The sequence below is a fragment of the Coturnix japonica genome, chromosome 3 (assembly GCF_001577835.2).
Source record: "Coturnix japonica isolate 7356 chromosome 3, Coturnix japonica 2.1, whole genome shotgun sequence".
Taxonomy (NCBI): domain Eukaryota; kingdom Metazoa; phylum Chordata; class Aves; order Galliformes; family Phasianidae; genus Coturnix; species Coturnix japonica.
The window spans coordinates 37849699-37869547 of record NC_029518.1 but is presented as its reverse complement, the minus strand read 5'-3'; the positions used below and the strand labels follow the sequence as shown (position 1 = coordinate 37869547).

Here is a 19849-nt window from a genome sequence, read left to right as displayed (position 1 = left end):
AGGAGTAGAAAGGTAAGGGATGTACCCTCAAGACCTGCTGCTGTTTGTTGTTTTGTGGGTTGTTTTTTTTTTTTGCTCCTGCTCTTAAATGTGTCACGATCAATTCAGCATAGACTTTGCCCAGGTTTTGACTATTTAGCTGTTTTCAAATCAGATGAGACTCTGATCTATGAATTTTGGTGGAGCAATTACTGTTAAAACTGTTAAAATACTTTGATATTTTCCAGTAAGTTGCCTCAGATTTTGTTTAGTAGGAAGAGGGATCTGTGTTTCCTTCTGCTTAATTGTGAAAAGTGAAATGATGCCGTACATGTAACAAAAAATATCCTGCAGGTGGCAGACAGTCACTGTGTGTTGCCTATCACGCAGAATCACAGAATGACCCGGGTTGGAAGGGACCTCAAGGATCATGTAGTTCCAGCCCCACTGCCTGGCAGGGCCACCAAACATACACCTTTACTAGATCAGGTTGCCCAGGGCCCCATCCAACCTGGTAAGGTTTGTGTGATTGTTTTCTATGGGTCTGAAAATTAGAGGACAGAGCCTGTAGTGCTTTTGGGGATCACCTTTGGCATATCTTTGTTTTATTTCTCATGGTAACTGCTTCTGGAGCTGTAAGTCTTGCTTAAAGACACTTGACACTGCTTACACAACCAAGTGCTTTCAGAGTGAAGTGTGGATGGTTGCTGCGTGCTGTCTGGTGGCCTTGGCAAAATACAGTTCTGACACTTAACTCTTTGTTTTGAAGGAGGTAGGAGTTACCCTGTTTACTTAGTATAGATGGGTCAACTACAGAGTTGGATTTTGAAATGTGAGGTGATTATTTTCAGGATGAAAATTACGACATGCTTTTCTTTTAAGCCCAGTAGTCATTGGATTGATCGTTCTTGTTGTGAAGGCAGTTTGAGAAAGAGGGAGAATGTGTGCAAGATACATTAGAATATTCGCCTCAGCTACAATTTAAGGTTCACTTGGACTTTCAAGCTGCATTTAAGGTTAGCAAATTCTTTTTAGAGTGTGTTTCAGTTATATTTATAGAAATGAGTTTTAATCTTTGTTTGCGATTTTATTTCTGTAGTGCTTGTCATAGACTGCAGGGGCTCTTGCACTGACTTAATTGCATTACCTTTAGAGTACAAAAATGTTTGTAGTATCCATGGTTTTTGATCTTGACTTCTCATTTTATTTTGTAGTGAGGCTGATTCCTCAGGTGTCTACAGGAAAATAAAGAGGTGATTTCTCCTAGTTTGCCACCTGGTGCTGTGTGTTACTGATAATTCTCTGATAGAAGACTGTTGTTGGCCCTGCTTCTGTGAACACAGCTGAGGCAGAATGAGTCAATCTGCTGTTGAATGCTTCTTTGACCCACGTGTCAAAGGTTTGGAAAAAGAAATAAAGCTGATGAAGTTGTAGTTGTTTTTAATAGGAGCTGTCTAATCATCTTTGTTCTTCCTGTCTTACACCCATTTAAGTTGTTCTGCTGTCAGTTGTGAAACTGCACTTGTTGAGGTGTTGGAAAAGCAGTAGGTTAGCAAAAGCTTTGCTTTCTCCAGTAGATGAAAAATGTTTTAAGACATTTAATATGGCAGATTCTGCTGGTGTTTTTTAACCTTTTTAATGGTTTATTATAGAGTTTGTGTGTGTTCCTGTTTGGCATATCTGCTAGGAATGCGTGCTGCAAAACTTCATGTAATTTTAATGCTTATTTCCTTAGTGTTTGGTTTTTCTGTTTTGTTTTTAATCTGTATTTCTTTTAATTTATATATTATTTGTTAGTATTGCATGCTGTGGGTGTGGAAGCAGTTCCGTGTTTTACTCTGTAGATTGACTGTGTGTCAGGTACTAAGGAACTGCATGAATGTTTCGGTATGTCATGCAGCGTGTGATCTATTGGATCTGTATTGTGACCCAAATGCATTTAAAAGCAACGTGTATTTGCTTTAATTCTAATTGCTACCCTCTGCATTGGTTTCATTGTGATTTATATTCTGTTAGCAAAACTCTGGAGCAACAAGTACGTGTATCTGAATAATAATTGCAGCTTAGTTAGTAGTTAAACCTCTGCAGATTTTTTGCCTGCAGAATTTGAATGGGGCACAAAGATGTGATGTTCTCAGCGCCAGTTTTTGATATTTCTAGAAGCTGCCACGATGAATAGTATTAATATTGCTTAAAAAAATAATAATCCTTAATCAATGATATACTCTTGGAGATGTTACAGTTAAGGCTTTCTGACCAGAAGTTTGCATATTCTCTACCACTTAAGAGATTAAATAGTTTATCAAGTGCTCCCTGTGTAATATACCCACTTATGCTAAAATATTGAAGTATGTATTGATTTGTGGTTGATACTGGTGGGATGGGAGTTTAAAAGCCTGCCAGCCTGTGGGAAAAGCGTCCTGACCTTTGTTTGTTGCTGCGTCCCACGTAGCTGAATAATAATCTCTCAGTACCTCCTCTGACACTATAAAGGAGGGGTTTCCTTTCTCATGCAGGAGCATTGCTGCGGATTACTGTGGCTGGCTATTTACTGCTTTGTTTGCAGAAGCCTCTGTTTAATTCTTCAGGAAGTCCAGGTTTCCCTGCTACAAATCCCATTGTATCCCATTGGAGACTTTTCTCGAACTTCACTTAGTGCATTCTTTTCCACTTTTTCCACTTGTTTTTTCACGTGCCTTTTTGTTGTGTTCTTAATATGTAGAAGGACTAGAACAGTTGGGGAAAAGAAACAAAGCATTGTTTTTTATAGAGATTTTTGGAAAACAGACGTGTTTATATTTCAGTATTCCATTGCTTAATGCTCTCAGTGATTTCTTTAACCAGTCTCAGTAATCATAGACCAAACCTCTTATTAATTTGCACTTCTGTATAGTTTAACATTGAATGAGTGGTGGTTTTGATTATTCCTTAATACTGCTAAAAGCAGCAATGCCTATGTGATAGGTGGTAACCAGGAGCTCGGTCTAAAGAGCAAAGAAGCCTTTCAAAAAACAGAAGTCATTTTGCTGAAGCTTCCTGGAAGACTTAAGCGGTAATGTTTGATTTAAAAACTTATATGCCACGCTTTTAGTTTCAAGTGTTACTTAAGTAGTCTGCATGACTGTAACGTTTGTCTCCTTCATTTGTGGTGCTCTTTTTCAACCGGTGATGGTCTGAGGTCAGCAAGACTGTCAGAAGACACCCATAGCATTGGGAATGCCAGTGTTCTCAAGGAACATCTTGTCAAAGACTTTTGCAGGATTTGGGGGAATTTTGAAGCCTTCATGTTGTGAAATCCTTGTTTCAAGTGTGCTTGAAGTCTCAAGTATGTTTCAGTGTTCAGCTTCTTTATCTGAAGACAAACTTTTGGAACACTTGGCCTCTTGGTTGTTGCATAAAGTCAGTGACAATCTTAACAAAGCAGTTGAAGCGCTGTTAAGATGCGTTGGTGGGCATTTTGATTGGCTGTTATAGTACAGATCCACCAAACATTTTATTTATTGCCATTTGCTGAATGTTGTAGCTACATATCATGTTTTGTGACTAAGGTACGATGCCAACACACAAAAAAACAAATGACAGTTAACTGGAATTTTTAATTATCCAAGTCTTCTGTTATTGTCTGCAATAGTGAAATCACTGCAAGTTCTGATAATGATGGAAAAAATCCTAAGTAGGCTCTGTATTTAAGGGAAGCGTTCTTTATTGTTTGGGCGGCTTAAAAGAAGCTGACTTTTCAGCTATCTGCTCCAAGAATATATTTTGCAGTCTAGATGATCAGAATCTTAACTCTTGTGAGAACTGACTCTGCTGGCATGGTGGAAAACTGTTCTGTATCCTTACATTCCTGTGTAAGGGGAAGTGGACTTGAACAGCACATACATTAAATATTTAAAACATGATTAGATGAGAAACAGAGATCGCATATGATGCGTGTAAATTCCTGAGAGAAACCTAAGAGTTCTTATAGCCTCATAATTGCTTGCTTTTGAAAGCCAGAAAATGATTTGATTTCTTTTTTGTAATTGGTAATTGGCAGTTCCTCATCTTTAGAGAGAGATTAATTTGAGATATGTAAACATTCTGGGGAGATTCATCGACTTATAAGCTTATGTTAGGTAGTAACGCTTGGATATCTGCGTATCTATTTAATTTTTGACAGGATATTTTTATTAGTTAGCCTTTCTTCTTGACACAAGTCCACATTATAAATCATAGTGACCCTAGCTTGCAGTCTTGCCAAAGAAATGCAGGGCTGAGTGAGTCTGGAGGCATAATGCAGATGTTACAGTGGACAGGAGAAATTTAAGACCTTGTTTTCTTCTTGTGGGTGGTGGCACTTTGTGAGTCTTTGTGCATGTTTGTTACATGTTACACAAAGCACCTGGCCAGTATGTTAAATGTGCCCTAAGCTAGGAATAAATACATAAAGGATATATAAATATTATAATGAAGACTGTTTTGTAGTCTCTGCCCCCCCTAATTTTTCAAAACGTGAAACTAGTGACTTCTGCAATACTGAACATTTGTGTTTAAATTCTGTAATTCTCCAGTAAAGAAAGTTTGCAATTTACTGCAAATGAAACATTAAACTAACTGGAACTTTATAGTGGGAATATATATTCCTATTATGAAATGTCGTGGTGCAGTTGCACAGCTTATGTTCCTTTTAAAGGAAAACTTTTGAGAAGTGTGTTGAGATGCATGGGCTGCAGAGGGACAGCATAACAAGCTGAGCTGGAAGAGTATGGGGAAAATGGGCAGCCAGTATCAGCACATCTGGTTGTCTTCAAAGCAAGAATCTAAAACTCAGATGATGGTTGTTTGGAGGAAAGCGCTTCTTCTCTGAAAGCAGTAGTGCTAACATTGTATCTCAGTGGTCCCAGTGCAGTTTTGTCACTTCTCTGTTCTGTTAGTTCCCAGAAGTAGCATCAAATTTTATCAACAAAATTTTAAAACGTAATAATAGAGAAACTCATGAAATTGGGGAGGTTCTTGAACAGGACCAGAGGGAATGGCTGCAAGTTGTATCAGATGAGGTTTAGACTAGACATAAGACGGAACTTTTTCCTCTCAGAGAGTGGTCAGGTACTGGAATGGCTACCCAGGGAGGTGGTGGAGTCACCGTCCGTGTCAGTGTTCAAGAGGCATCTGGTTGAGGAGCTATGAGATATGGTTTAGTGGTTTTACTGTAGGTATGGTAAAGGGAGGACGGTTGGACTGGATAATCTTGTAGGTCCTTTCCAACCTTGTGATTCTATGATTCTGTGTTTTCTAGATCCCTTCTGAATGGATCTATATTTCATTCCTTTGCTCTTGAATCTCTGCTAGTTACTGCTGTGTTATTGCTGAGAATGAATACAGTCTGTGGGATTAAAACATGACTAATGCACAGCAGGCTTTCTTGGTAAAATAATCTTCTTTCCTTTGCAGGGAAGGGGGAGTCAACGTACTGGTTGAGCATTAGGCAAAACATGTTCCTAGAAAGCTGAAGTAGTATACAAATGAAGATGTGAGGGTATAAAATCTGGCAAGTAAAATATGAAAGTATAACATAAGGGGGGTAAAAAAAAAATTACTGAATAATGTGTCAAAAGTCCTTAGCAATAACCTTGATTTCAGCACATTACCATGAACTTAATACAATCTATATGGCTATGTCATGATCACTTCTATGAAAGAAAACTTATCAAAGTAAGGTAATAGAAGAGGAACTTTGCTTTGGTGTTGACTATTGAAAATCTTGGAATGGCTGTCACAATGAAGACCTTTTTCTGCATAACTCATCAGAGGAGCTCTTATGTACTTGTTAAGATGACAAATTGACAGCATGAAAGCAAGTTGCTAGAATCAGACAATATTCATCACATTACTATAAAAAATGAGAGATGAGGTAACTTTACTGCTACGTAATGACTCTTCTTGCTAGCCACCCCTAGGCATTTGGGCATAAATGCAGTGTGAAGCCATAATTAAAAGGATGATTACTAAGAATGTCGTTTATGCTGATTAGAATCTGTAGTAACATAAAAATCTCGTGGATGCATTATAATTTTAATAGCTCCATAATCTATGTGAAAAGGTGTTTCTCAAAATGTTTAGGGCTCACTGAAGGAATTACCAAGAATATTGGACAATGTAATAAATTTATTCACAGAGAAGGTAGTCAAGTAAGAAGTGTTGGAGTGAGCTCCTCAGGGAAGTGATGGAGGCCCCATCCACAGAGGTATTCAAAAGATATGTGGATGTTGTACTAACGGGCATGGTTTAGTGATAGGATGTAGTAAATCAGGTTGGACTTGATCTTAAAGATCTTATCCAATGTAGATGACTCTGTATGCAAAGAAGATCCAATTTGCTCTGGTATGTAGGATTTCCAGAAATCTTCTGCATGAGATCATCAAGGAGATTTAAAAAAATATAAAATAAAATCACGTAGGATGTTTTTCAGAGGTGAGTGGCAGTTACACTTCCATTATAAAAATGTGTGCTATAGAAAAGTCAAGATTCAACCTTATCTAATTGCAGAAGGACCTCTAAGTTCAAAGTGGGTGAGAAAAAAGTGGCGGTTATGTTAGGGAGGCACACAGAATTTGTAACCTCTTGCAAGAAGGAACAATGGTGTGGGATTACAATAGGCAGTTGTGTGAGATAGCCAATTTAGGAACAGAAGGATTAATTCCATCAATTGTTAGGATAATGCAGAACCAAAGAAAATGGGCAGTTATTTATGTCTGTGCTGCATTTGCGTTTTATTGCCATGTACAGGTCTTCCATCTCTTAGACAGAAGTTGGGAAGGTTCAGAAATGGGTTCTGTGGTTCAGGTTGTCAAAGGTACAGAATTAATTCCTTGCATGTGAAATGGTTAAGATAGGATGGACTGTCCTGAAGAAAATGGGCAGGGAGATAAGTCCTGTGAAGTATTGAGTGACCTGGAGAAGAAGAGGATAGGAAATGGTTCTTTATGGTCTTTATCAAAGCAAAAATGTAGCATCACTTGTGGGTTGTGGTTTCAATGCAAACAAACAAACAAAAATGCTTTTTCATAGCGTAGGAAAGTAGCTTCAGTTCTTGTCATGGGACACTGTGGGTGGTAAATGTTTATGGACTTGTTATGCTGTAAAAGAAATTAGTTGAAGAAAAACTCATTGAAGGCTGGCTTTAAAGCAATACTTGCTTGTACATTTTTCTCCTGACTTTTGTTGCTGTTGTTAATATTGCGGTGTCTTGTCTTCATAAACTCAGGATATCGTACAAATTTCAATGTTTCTTTCTTAGTTTGTTTTTAATTACGTGTATTTACATTATGTGCTAGGAATATGCAGTGCAAGTGTGAAGTGAGACCCTTGTCTGATTTCAAATTGTTTGGATGGTTGGTGCAGAGTGGGGAGCGCAGTGATAAGAACAGTGTTTATAGTTGTGAAATGTCTTCTATGTGTATCTAGGTTTATCTTTCTGTGCAGGTTATAATACTTTCTTCCTGGAGTGATAGAAAAGCTTCAGTAAATGTTTCTGGGTTTTGCTGCAAAAAGATACTGTTGTGATATCTTTTCTGTTATCAGCTGCAGCACTGGAAAGGACTGTGCTTAGCATGGAATCTGCTGCTGCACCCAGCACCAGAGGATATTTCTACTAGAAAGCCTCTGGAAAGTGAAGGCACAAGCAGTGATTATTAAACAGTACACTTGGCAGCAATGCAGTGGTTAGGGAGCTGGACTGAAGACTGGCCTTTCTGGAAATGGCAAATAAAACTAATTTTTTTTTTTTTTTTTTTTTTTTTTTTTATGTTTCTAACGAAATGAGCTGTGAAGTGCTAGCCATTAACCTAACTTATGGGGTTTCTTTATTTTCTGTATTCTTACAGGATTTGGAATTTCATGGCGTAATGAGATTTTACTTTCAAGACAAAGCAGCTGGAAACTTTGCAACAAAATGTATCCGTGTCTCAAGTACTGCCACAACTCAAGATGTGATAGAGACTCTCGCAGAGAAATTCCGGCCAGACATGCGCATGTTGTCATCCCCCAAATACTCGCTCTATGAGGTGCATGTCAGTGGAGGTTAGTACTTATTCGTCCTCCTTCCCACATCTTTGCTACTTTCCTATCCTCCTTTAGTCAAAACACCTCTTAATTTTGCTCCCTGAGTCATATAACAGACTTTGATTTTTATTGCTCTTATGTATGTCGCTACAAATTGTTACACCAGGAAGTGCTATTTCAGAATGTAAGTATGTCTATTAGGCTTGCAGTTAGTGTAAGTTTTAATTATGATTATTAAATGCTCTACTTGACATCCTCTAACTTGTTGACATTTGTGAGAGTGTTGCTATTTTTAGGAGCAGTCAATTAAGGCTGGATTTATAGTGGGAGAATGGAAGTGTTAAATTGGAGCACTTGAGAGTGCGTCTCAGTTCTTTGATGTTGTGGGCTCTGTAGGCAGCCTTATGTTGAATATGCCTTTACTGCTAAACTGGAGGAAGTTCAATATACTGTTGTCTGAAGCTGCTGTGTTTTTTAAGCAGAACCTTTAGTGTTATCCAGGAAGAGCTTAGATTTCTAAACACCCTTTTGATGTTGCTAGTAGTTGTCTTCCCCAGTAATCCCTTACTTCAATAGAATGCTTCAGGTTGGAAGCAGGATAGGGTGCAGTGGGTCACTACAAAACTATGGGAAACTAGTGTCTTAAATACCTCCAATTATTGTTTTGAATGACTGAAACTAATATAATGTGAGATAAGGAATGGACGTTTACTGGAGTATATGTTACTTTGCATGGTCTATGAGTGATGACTTGATGCAAGTCATAAGGGATTAAAGAAAAAGTTCATGTGTCATCACTGATTAAAGGGATGAATACTATATGGTTTCTCTGCTTCAAGTTGTTTGTATATGTTTTAAATCCCTTAGTACTGTATTTGTACCCAGAATAGAATAGTTTCCTTTGCTGGGAAAGCTCCTGGTGTTTAAAGTATGGCTCGTAAGAAAAGGACTTTTCTCAATGTGAGTTTTTCACATTAAATAATGTGTAAATGCAAAGTCATCAGTGCTGTGTGTATATACTGTCTCCTACTTCTAAATGGAGATAAAATAACAGAAGCTGCTTAATTTCTTTAGCTGCTCTCTTAGATTTTTTTTTTCATGTAAAATGGATACAACACACTAAATGAAGTTTGTGTGGTGTATGTACATAATGGATTTTTGTTTTATAGTCTGATTTATTTTTTATGATCTTTAAAGAACAGTAGTTCTTGGGCCAAAGTCAGAATGGTTAAAAGAGGAAGATGAGTATTTCAGAGTTTCATTAAATTATGAAATTTCAAGGAAATAATTTCTGATTGTTAATTTTATATTCTTGAGCTTCAGTTCTGATGAAGAAAGTGCACAGGTCTACTTGTTAAGGACCTTTATATTACATAGATAAACATGGGTTAGGTATTGGAAAGGAGCCATTTATCTCTGCGTTCTAACACCACTGGGCTCTGTACCCTCAGAAAAGCATCAACTGATTACTAGAACAGGCTGCCTAGACAGGTTTTGAAGCCTCCTTCTCTGGAGTTGTTCAAAATCCACATGGATTCTTTCCTGTACAGCCTACTGTAAGGAACCTACTTTAGCTGGGGCTTTGGACTGGGCCATCTCCAGAGTTGCCTTCCAACCCCTACCATTTTGTTAGTTTGTGCTGTTGTGTTACTGTGTGCTGTTCAGTGAAAGATCTGTTTGCTCTTGAGATGCCAAGTAATTGTTAACACTTTTCATTTCTTTGAAGAAGAAAGAAGATTAGATGTGGATGAGAAGCCTCTCGTTGTGCAATTAAACTGGAACAAAGATGATCGAGAGGGAAGATTTGTTCTGAAGAATGAAAATGATACGCTTCCTCCAAAGGTGAGACTTTAAGCAGTCTGCTAGTGGTAATAACAGCCTTGCAATTTATGACACTTGCTCATATAGCAAAACTTTTTTTGAATTCTAATTTTCTAATTCCTGAAAAAAACTGCAGGATAATGATCTTGGATATCTGTAGCAAGTTGATCTAAATACTTTATATGCATCCTCACCACCCTCACCACACAGCGTTTTTATAATCTTTCCATTTACTTACGATACTTTGATCCACATAGCTGTCTGGTATTGTAGCACGTAATACCCAGAAAACTTTGTTCTAATAAGATGAAGCAAAAATATCTTCCAATGGTGTATGATGCTAAATTTCTAAGAGCTAATCCCACCTCTTGCAAAGCCCTTGAAGGAGGATGCCAGAGAGTTATTTAACTAAGACTTGTTACCTGCTTCAGTAACATTTGGTTTCTTAAAGAAACTGGTGGAAGATTTTCTTTTTGGCAAATTAGTTTCTTTCCCACAGCAAATGAAGGATGTGAAGTTTTAGTGTACTTGATGTTCTTTTTTTTTTTTTCTTCTTCTCATTTCTTTTATATTACTCAGGAAGCATTTCATTAGTAACATGAATTTAAATCAGTCTTTGGCTCCTGAAGTCAACTAATTGTATACATTATATATTATATCTAACTTTTATCTTAGTCTATGTTTATAGTTATATATATATATATACTATATATATATATATAGTAACGGTATAGTTATGGTAAACATACTGTTAAGAAAGGACTACCTTCAGACAAACTCATCTTGGGCTGAGCACTAAATTTCATTTACTCTTGGATTTAATGTTAAAGATGCCTTGGGTATAAGTTCATGAGCTATTTTTGTGTTTATGCTGTACTTTTGACTATAGTATACACTCTTAGAAACAAGGAAAGAAAATTAATGATGCCATGTACTATTACCCTTCATGTTATTCATTTTCACTGCATTAACAGAAAGTAGGATTGATGGTTACTTCTTTGCTTCCTGGTAGAAGCAAAAGACCTTGCATCATCTTTCACTCCTTTTTCATGTTTTTTTCTGCAAAGGCAAATGATCAGATGACTATACGTATCTTGAGTATACAAGGAGCAGGGATTGGAGAAGAGAGTAATGGAAGGGCATCTCAGAAAAATGCAGTATAGGAGAATTGTCCTCTATAATGTTTGTCCTTTTACAGTTTGATCTTATTTGATGTTCTAATACAGTGGTCTTGAAAAAGTATAATGTTGTTTGGTGAAGTAGATTTCACTAAGAGGTGCAAATTTATGTCAGTTATCTTTGAGGCCAAGTAGACAGTAGATGATATTCAAGTAACATCCAGTTGTTTCTTCTGTTGCCTGCATGTACTTCCTTTGTACAAGGTATTTAATCATTTCATACTTGCTTTGGAATATGAAATTATTTTGACTTTTTATGTTATTCCGGTGGGTATTAGTCCCATCCCTCTGTAGCATACTTGCCTGGGGTTGTTTTTTTCATATTAGTAATACTGTATCTTAGTCAGACTTACCTGGAAAATTAAAATCAGTAATAACATTTCATTAGACTAAAAATGCTGGAGTTGTTTTCAATTTGTTTATTTCAGAAAGCTCAGAGTAATGGCCCTGAGAAACAAGAAAAAGAAGGAGTAATACAGAATTTCAAACGAACTCTCTCAAAAAAAGAAAAAAAAGAAAAGAAGAGGCGTGAAAAAGAGGCATTGAGACAGGCGTCAGATAAAGATGATCGACTTCTTCATGGGGATGATATGTAAGTGCTCTAAACCTTTATCAGTTCATACAACCCACATCATTATTTAAAGGATTTATTCTCTCTACCTGATAAATTCATTTTATTCTTTTAGCAGTTGTTGACATAGGTGTTTTACCATCATAAACCAAAATAAACAATGGCAGTTTTTGTGGCTTGTTCATTTTTGATGTAAAGCTTACTTTTTTTTATCAGGGACCTTAATTCTTGGGCAAAAATTGACATGTACTTGTTAACTTGGACTTTTTCTTTTTTGAGCATTTACTCTAGTTTGGTTCTGTTCCCTTCTCTAATTGTTTTGTGTTTTGACAGGAAAATACTACTTGTAGATGGCTGCATTTGATTTAGCACTTGGCTACAAGCCTGCTTGTTTGGCTTTTTTAAATTTTATTTTTCTATTATTATTATTTTTTTTAGATCAGGATTATTTTTCTTTTCATAGAATCACCAAGGTTGGAAAAGACCTAAAAGATCATCCAGTCCAACCGTTCACCTATTACCAATAGCTCCCATTAAACCCTGTCCCTCAACACAACATCCAGTCGTTCCTTTTGCGTAGTACTGCTCTGTGTGGACATGTTTTCAGCTTCCTTCACATATCAGTATTGGGCTTTCCAATTCTGTACAGTTACTTAGTTTGATCTTATTTTAAAAAAATAACAACATACAACTATGTTTAAGTACATGACCGAAAGTAAAATCATGAGCTACAAGCATGTACTAATTCCGCTTCAGTGTGACTTGCAATATTTGTCACTCACAACTAAGTGAAGGGGGTTTTGTGAAGGTCCTGTGATTCTTCATCTTTTTTATTTATTTTTTTTGTAAGAGGTAGAAGACCCCTTTTCTTTCTTGAAAGGTAGCAATCATCAGTACTTGCATTGGCTGCTGATTATCTCATGTTCATGAGCAATCCTAATCGTAGAAGAAATGCTGTTAGTATAGAAACCATCTAACAATAACTTAAATAATCTCCTTCCTGTATGGATTCCACTTGCCTTTCATGAAGTGATAGGGTGATCTATATATATGGATTGCTCTGAAAGTAATGCTTCCTCTTTGTTTCCGCAGAAACTACAATAGATACAAAGAGAACAGTAGCACTATTTGATAGTGTTTTGTAGCTGAGAATGTGTTCTAATATTTTAACATGACCCACCTTCTCTTCATACACCCTTCCCTGTCAGATGCCATTTTGTCAGGCTGCCCTTCTGCTGCCATCTGTCGCATGGCAGCAAAATGTAACAGAATATTGGTGGGAAGGTTCAGCCTCTACTGCCATGCCAGCAACCATCCACCTCTAATGTCATGGGCCAACATAATGAAGTAGGAGACATTACTTCAGAGCAACCCCTGTATATATGTATTTTCAGATATTAATGTCAATTTTTTCTCTCTTTATTTAAAATAATTTGGCAGTGAGAATTCTCGCCTTGCAGCTGAGGTTTACAAAGATATGCCTGAGACCAGCTTCACTCGCACAATATCTAATCCTGAGGTGGTTATGAAACGACGGCGGCAGCAAAAACTAGAGAAGAGAATGCAGGAATTTCGCAGTTCTGATGGCAGACCCGACTCAGGTACGTAGATTAGTTTTGGTTAAATTTGTGTTAACCTGTTAACTGAGTGAGTATTTTTAAGGCCGATGGCTCCTGTGAATTTGACTTCAGGGTTAATTTAAGTACAAAAAGATAACGGAGAAAGTCATAGTTAATGGTGTAATGAAACAGGTGATTCATAGATGTAAGATTCCATGGGAGTGTACTCCTGTGGGCTAGGGGCAAGTTGTTGGGAGAGAGTTTGCTTAGTGATCTTACCAACAGTGCTGAGCAAGGACAGAATTAGATTTATGAACGTGACAGATTAGAGAAGCCTTTTGAGATGAATGTGATTCATTTTGCTATGAACAATTTCAGTGATCAGCAGTGCAATCAGTGGCACAAATACAAGATGGCAAGGAATATTTGTTTGGCTCTGCCCAAAGCATTCTTTGGTAGATTTTCTTGATTACAGCGATCAAATATTTCCTGTTATTAATGTGAATATTAAGAACACAGTGGTTGTATAGACACCATCATTAGATACAGAGGTATGGAAAAAAACATCACTTACAAGAGGAGCTTGTAATGGGCTTCTTAAACAGGAAAGAGAGGCTCAGAGGTCAGTACAAGCTGTCTGTTAAGACAGGAGAGATTAATTCTTCATCCAGATGTTTTCACTGTTTCATTTTGACATCACTAAGAATAGTAAAGATAGTGAAGTGTAGGATGAAAAGCTTTCTTGGAGAATACAACATCACTGGAGGATTTTACCTGTGATCAAAATACATTTTGAAGATTTTATGTAACCTGCCTTGTATTAGTGGGTTGCCTAAATGATTTCTGAAGAATTGCTTTCTTAGATTCTGTTAGAAATATAAGAAATTACTGTGTTGGGTTTGTTTGTTTGTTTGTTTCCTTCTTATTTTTCTATTCTGTGGTAGCAATATTAATTGAATTTTGTTTCCAAGGTGGGACGCTGAGAATTTATGCAGACAGTTTAAAACCAAATATACCATACAAGACAATCCTGTTGTCAACTACAGATACTGCAGATTTTGCAGTTATTGAAGCACTGGAGAAATATGGCTTGGAGAAGGAAAATCCCAAGGATTATTGTATTGCTCGTGTAAGTAAAGTTACTATATGTTACTATGTCGTAATTCTTCCCATGTTTCATATTTTGCTTTTATTCTTACCAGTGGCTTTGAATTGAACGGAAAGATTTTGGTAGCTTAGCAGCTGACCTAAAAAAAAAGTTTAACAGCACTAAGAGTTCTTAAATTATTTTTTATTCATATAAAATCTCACATTAAGGTGTTGCTTGATACACAGCTAAATGTTAATAATGAAAGTAACATTTTTGGATTTGATACTGTGGCCTGATACCACCAAGCGTACTTACACTTCACAGTTGTATAACAGTTAATCCGGCAGAGATGGAAATTTGTGCTGTTTGTACAAAAGCTATCATGGAATAATAGAATGGCTTTTTGGAAGGAACCTCAAGGATTGTCAAGTTCTAAACCCCCTGCTGCAGGCAGGTTTGCCAGCCACTGGATGAAGCACTAAATTAAGTTGCCCAAGCCCCCGTGCAGCCTGGCCTTGAACACCTCCATGGACGGGGCATCCACAGCCTCTCTGGACAGCCTGTTCCCTCACCTCAGCACTCTCTCAATAAAAAACTTCCCCCTGAGATCTAAGCTATATCTCCCCTCCTTTAGTTTAAAACCATTCCACTTGTGTCCTATCACTATGTATCTACCCCTGTAAAAAGTTAATTTCCCTCATGCTTATAAACTCCCTTTAAATGTTGGAAAGCTGCAATGAGATCTTTCTACATCCTTCTCTTTTCCAGGCTGAACAAGCACTATTCCCTTGAACTAAATAACTCTGCTTAGAGTCAGAACTGCTTAGTCCAAACTCCATTATTAAAGGTTCTTTATGCCTCTCAGTGGTAGCTTACCTTCATTATACATCAGAAAAGATGAAACATTTAACTAAAATTTGCACTTAATTTCAGAATTTAATTATTATAGGAGTTTTAAGTGGATGTTATAGAATCACTGTTTCTGAGAGGTACAGCTGTGTAAAAAGGGCTCGTGGACAGTATAGATTAAAATTTATAAACGTCTGTCCACATCATCTTCTAAAAGAGAATAGTGAGATATGAAAATATTCATTAACATGTAACTGTGGTCTCAACTATTAAAGTTTATTTACATTAAGATTTAAATACTCGTAGATTTTATGATCGTGTGGATTTTTTTTTAAGTAGTAGTTACTGCACTTTTTTGACATCACATTTTAAAAGCGATTCTCAATTTTGTCTGTGAACTATTTTCTATGCGTAGTGTTAAGTATGCTAATTATCTTAATACTGTCTATTCTATAAATAACATCAATGATTCTCAGTTGTCAGTGCTGTTAAATAGGCTTCTGATTTCACATTCTGGTTTTTCTTCTGTTTTTAGAGAACTGTAGCTTACAGCAGAAACATTTTTATTTTCTTCAGAATTTGGAAACTGTTTTGCATTGAACTGTCTAGTTCAGATATTAGAGGGTATTATGATGTACTACAAACTATTTATGATTCAGAGAATCTGTTGAGGTGATTGCATGCTTATATACCAGGGAAATATTTGCAAGTTACTGCTGTAATAATGACATCCCCTCCTGTACCTCCACTTGTTCTTCAGTCTTGTGTGTGGTTGTTTAATGTAGAAAAGAGTCCATGGAGCATTGCACTGATTTTGGGAAACATTAACTAAGTCTTTGCTCTAAAGTAAATTGCTTTAACTTAATTTTCAGGAAAGCACATTCGTAGAATACTTTGCCTTTTTCTGAGGGGTACCTCTTCTTTATACTGCAAATTTCATTAATTAAATAACTTCTCTGTTCACATTTTAAATGTGAGTGATATTTATTGACTAATAGCCAATCTGTTTAAATACCTTTCAAAGGCAGAAAACCTTACTGTTTTGTTCATCGAAAGTCATTGGCTGAAACCTGTTCAACCTTTCTGAGTGCATCTGTTCATTAACTGTTTGGTTTCCAAATAAAATTCTTGCTTTATACTGAAGTTGAGTATTTTGAGATTAACCTAACTTTAAAATCTAATTTTCTCCCCCCCCCCCCCCCCCCCCAATACTTTATGAATTTGCTTTCCCTGCTGGAAATATTAAAACATCCTAGATTCAGCCTGATAATTCTTTCAACATTACTCCTTGTTTTTGGAAACCTACAAATATGTCAGCACATAGGTTTCATTGCAGCTTAGCATAACTTCACTGAACAACCAGAGGTCTGGCAGGGCTTCTTCTCCTACCTTGTTTTTCACATACTTCATCATATTCTGTAGGAAACAGATCTTTCTTGTATACCTTGCTATTTTTAACTTCATAAGTTTAAAGCAGTGTACAGTAGAACTGGATAACTTCATTTTCCTATTAGTTGGGATTTGTAAATGCTTTGTTCTCTTTGTGTGGCAGGTGACAAGTCTTCAAAAAGACTGAAGCAGTTCACATTTATTTAACTATTAAAACAGATGTTAAATTACATGACAAGACCTTTGTAAGGCAGCACAATTATATGTGATCAAGTCTACTCACTTGTGAAGTTTCAGTTGAAATGTGAAAATTGTAATATTTTTTTTTTTTTTGACAGTGCTTGCCATTGACAACTTCTGTTGTAAATACTTATTTCCTATTAGTTGCTTTCTTTCATATTCCACTTTGTTGTATTTCGTGATGGATCTTTATGCCCAGTTCTGAAGTTTTTCCATGTAATCAAGTAAATGCAAGTCTGTTCTGGTATATATTGCTTGTTTCAGTACACTTGGTTTGTGTTTCCCTGCATAATATGAGGTTCACCGCACATGTCTCAAGATGTCAAATTAATTAGACAGTCTTCCATGTTACCTGTGTATATTTACGTAGGGCATAAGACATGAGGCATGCAGAAAACCAGTTAACTCCTGGAGTGAAATCTTGATTAGACTTGTCTTGATTAGATTTGTCTTAGCATGCTGCAATTCTTAATTACTTGAGGATATGATGTAAACTTCTTGTAATGTCAGACAAAAACATGCAGTTTATGGTAAATAGGACTTTCTTTTGTTTGCTTGTGTTTCTTTTTTTTTTTTTTCCTTTTTACAGAAACAGACATCAAATACTTGAGGATTTTTCTTTTGTTACTAACTTGCAAGGAAAATTTTAAATGGATTAAAATTCACAGTGGATATAAAGGTTTTTTTTTTTGCTTAATTATTTATTCATTTAAAACAGGCGGTGGAAGAGCTTATAGAAGAGAGCTGTTCTAGTCCTGCTTGGTTGGTTTGTTTTATTTGGAACTTTTGATAAGACTAGATCTGATAACTTTCTCTGTAGCTAAATTTGACCCTTACTTATCCCAGAGGACTTAAGTGTTTAGGTATTGCCTCCTGTTATTGGCTGATCACAGAGAGTGCCGTGCAAGGATAAGTTTTAAGTTGCTGTGGACTACTTTATTTAGAATTCTTTGCCTGAATTTTCTGTGTGTTTCATTTGTTTTTGAATCAATAAATGGAGGTTGGAGTGAATGTACAATATGCATGCCTGTGAATGCCATTGTAAGGAAGCAGAGTATATTCTTCCTGATCTAGTCCGGATTTGGTTTTGTTTGTTTGTTACAGTTTGTGGGCTGTTAGTTACTAAGACCAGTATGCCCTCGTGGCCAAAAACGCCAGTGGGGTGCATTAAAAAGAGCGTGGTCAGCAGGTCGAGGGAGGTGATCCTTCTCCTCTACTCTGCCCTGGTGAGGCCTCATCTGGAGTACTCTGTCCAGTTCTGGGGCTTCCCAGTACAGAAAAGACAGGGATCTCTTGGAAAGAGTCCAGTGGAGGGCCACAAAGATGATGAAGTGCCTGCAGCATCTCCCCTATGAGGAGAGACTTAGGGAACTGGGTCTGTTTAGCCTTGAGAAAAGAAGGCTGAGAGGGGACCTGATCCAAGTCTATAAATATCTGAGGTGTTGGGGCAAAGTGGTGACACCAGACTCTTCAGCAGCATGTAGAGACAGGACAAGGGGAAACAGCCAGAAGCTGGAGCATAGGAAGTTCTGCACAAATGTGTGCAAGAACTTCTTTACAGTGAGGGTGACGGAGCACTGGAACAGGCTGCCCAGGGGGTTGTGGAGTCTCCTTCTCTGGAGATATTCAAGACCCACCTGGAGGCCTACCTGTGTGACGTGGTGTAGTTAGCCTGCTTTGGCAGGGGGGTTGGACTCAATGCTTTCTGGAGGTCCCTTCCAACCCCTACGATTCTGTGATTCTATGATCTTAAGCTAGTTTTTACCCATCTTGAGCTCCTTCTGCATTACAGAAAGCAGGGGAGTGTATGTGCCTGATTCATTAAAGGATGCTTAAGAGCACCTTCTGTTTTTCAGTGTGAAAACAAAGACCAAATAAATAAATAAATAAACATAGTGTAAACCTATTCTGTGTGTTTCCATTATTCTAAAATGTGGGAAAATCAGCCTTGTGGGAGATGGAGGCGGTATTTAAATAGAGCATGGGTGAGATGGTTTCTAAAATTGCTTTGTGATTAGGAGCTTCCTGTCCCATTAAACTCAGTTGTGGTGTTGTGTCTTTGCTGTAGGTTAGGTCACACACCTTTTTTTAGGCAAGGCATGTCTGAGTTTATCAGCTCACTCTTCTTGTGAGATGGAAGTAATAGTAACTGACTGGAACGACGAGGAGATTACTGCTTTTGTGACCATTTCTCTTCAAATTCTCCATTGTTCATTAAGCCTGGAATGCCAGTGTACATGTTAATCCAAGTTCCAAGGCAGAATTAACATCAGGGTCACATTGTAGCCCTTGTGTTTTTATCTCTCATCTTTCCTCTAATTTCAGCGTGTTTGGATTTTCTTTGGTTTGCTCTCCAATCTAGTACTGTTCAACCCTTGAGTAAATGGAGTTTTAGCATGTGTTTTCTGTTTTGTGCTTGATCTTGAGGGGTTTGTGCTTTTAAAATAGTTGTTCGTTGTACGAAGCTTGAAAGCTTGGTCTTACTTGAGTAGCTAATTCAGATTATCCTGTAAGCATAATTAGTTCTAAAATCTGAGATGTGAAGTAGAAAAGAGTGGTTTGGCAAGATAAGATTTCACTCTAGATGTATTTTTGTTTCCTTTTGGTTAAAAATTATAATATTTAACTGTATTCACAGTATCTTGTCTATTTGAAAATCTAATTAACAGTAATGTAATTAGATCTATGTTTAGCCAGGTTTTGCATAGAAAAGCTTTTAGGGAAAAACCAATGACTCAATTAAATGCTTGTGATCTTTAAACATACTTATTTCCTGCTTGGAAGAAGATGAAAGGAAGTTTGAGGTGTGTCTGTGGGAACTTAGTTAACACTGCAATGAGTATGGAGAGGAGGTGACAAAGAAGAGTTAGAAGCATGGGGAAGAGTTAGAAGCAGGACTGCAGCATGGTTATGTGCAGCAGTCAGTGTGTGCCTTAACTTTGGAAGATGTTACCTGGGTCATAGTTCAGTGATAGGAATAACGTGGAGTATTTAATTCGAAATAGAGCTTCCTATGGACTTAAATAACGTTGTTAGGGTCACAATTGAGGTAGTAAAAGCTTTGTGACTTTTGAAATGTTATTGTTTATTATTTAAATTCAGACATGAGAGATTTATATTTAATTTAGAG

General features: G+C 37.1%; 1 protein-coding gene across 21 annotated transcripts in view; it reads left to right on the top strand.

Moving 5' to 3' along the window:
* AFDN (afadin, adherens junction formation factor) overlaps window positions 1–19849 on the top strand; it is a 106907-nt gene that overhangs the window by 22963 nt on the left and 64095 nt on the right. For 15 of the 21 annotated variants that reach the window (XM_032443954.1, XM_015857962.2, XM_015857969.2 and 12 more), the window contains exons 2-6: window positions 7845–8040; window positions 9749–9864; window positions 11450–11613; window positions 13033–13193; window positions 14123–14280. In XM_032443954.1, the coding sequence (XP_032299845.1) occupies window positions 7845–8040; window positions 9749–9864; window positions 11450–11613; window positions 13033–13193; window positions 14123–14280 (795 nt within the window). The remainder of the gene's footprint in view (window positions 1–7844; window positions 8041–9748; window positions 9865–11449; window positions 11614–13032; window positions 13194–14122; window positions 14281–19849) is intronic. The other 6 variants (XM_015857974.2, XM_015857965.2, XM_032443953.1 and 3 more) reach the window with 1 other exon arrangement.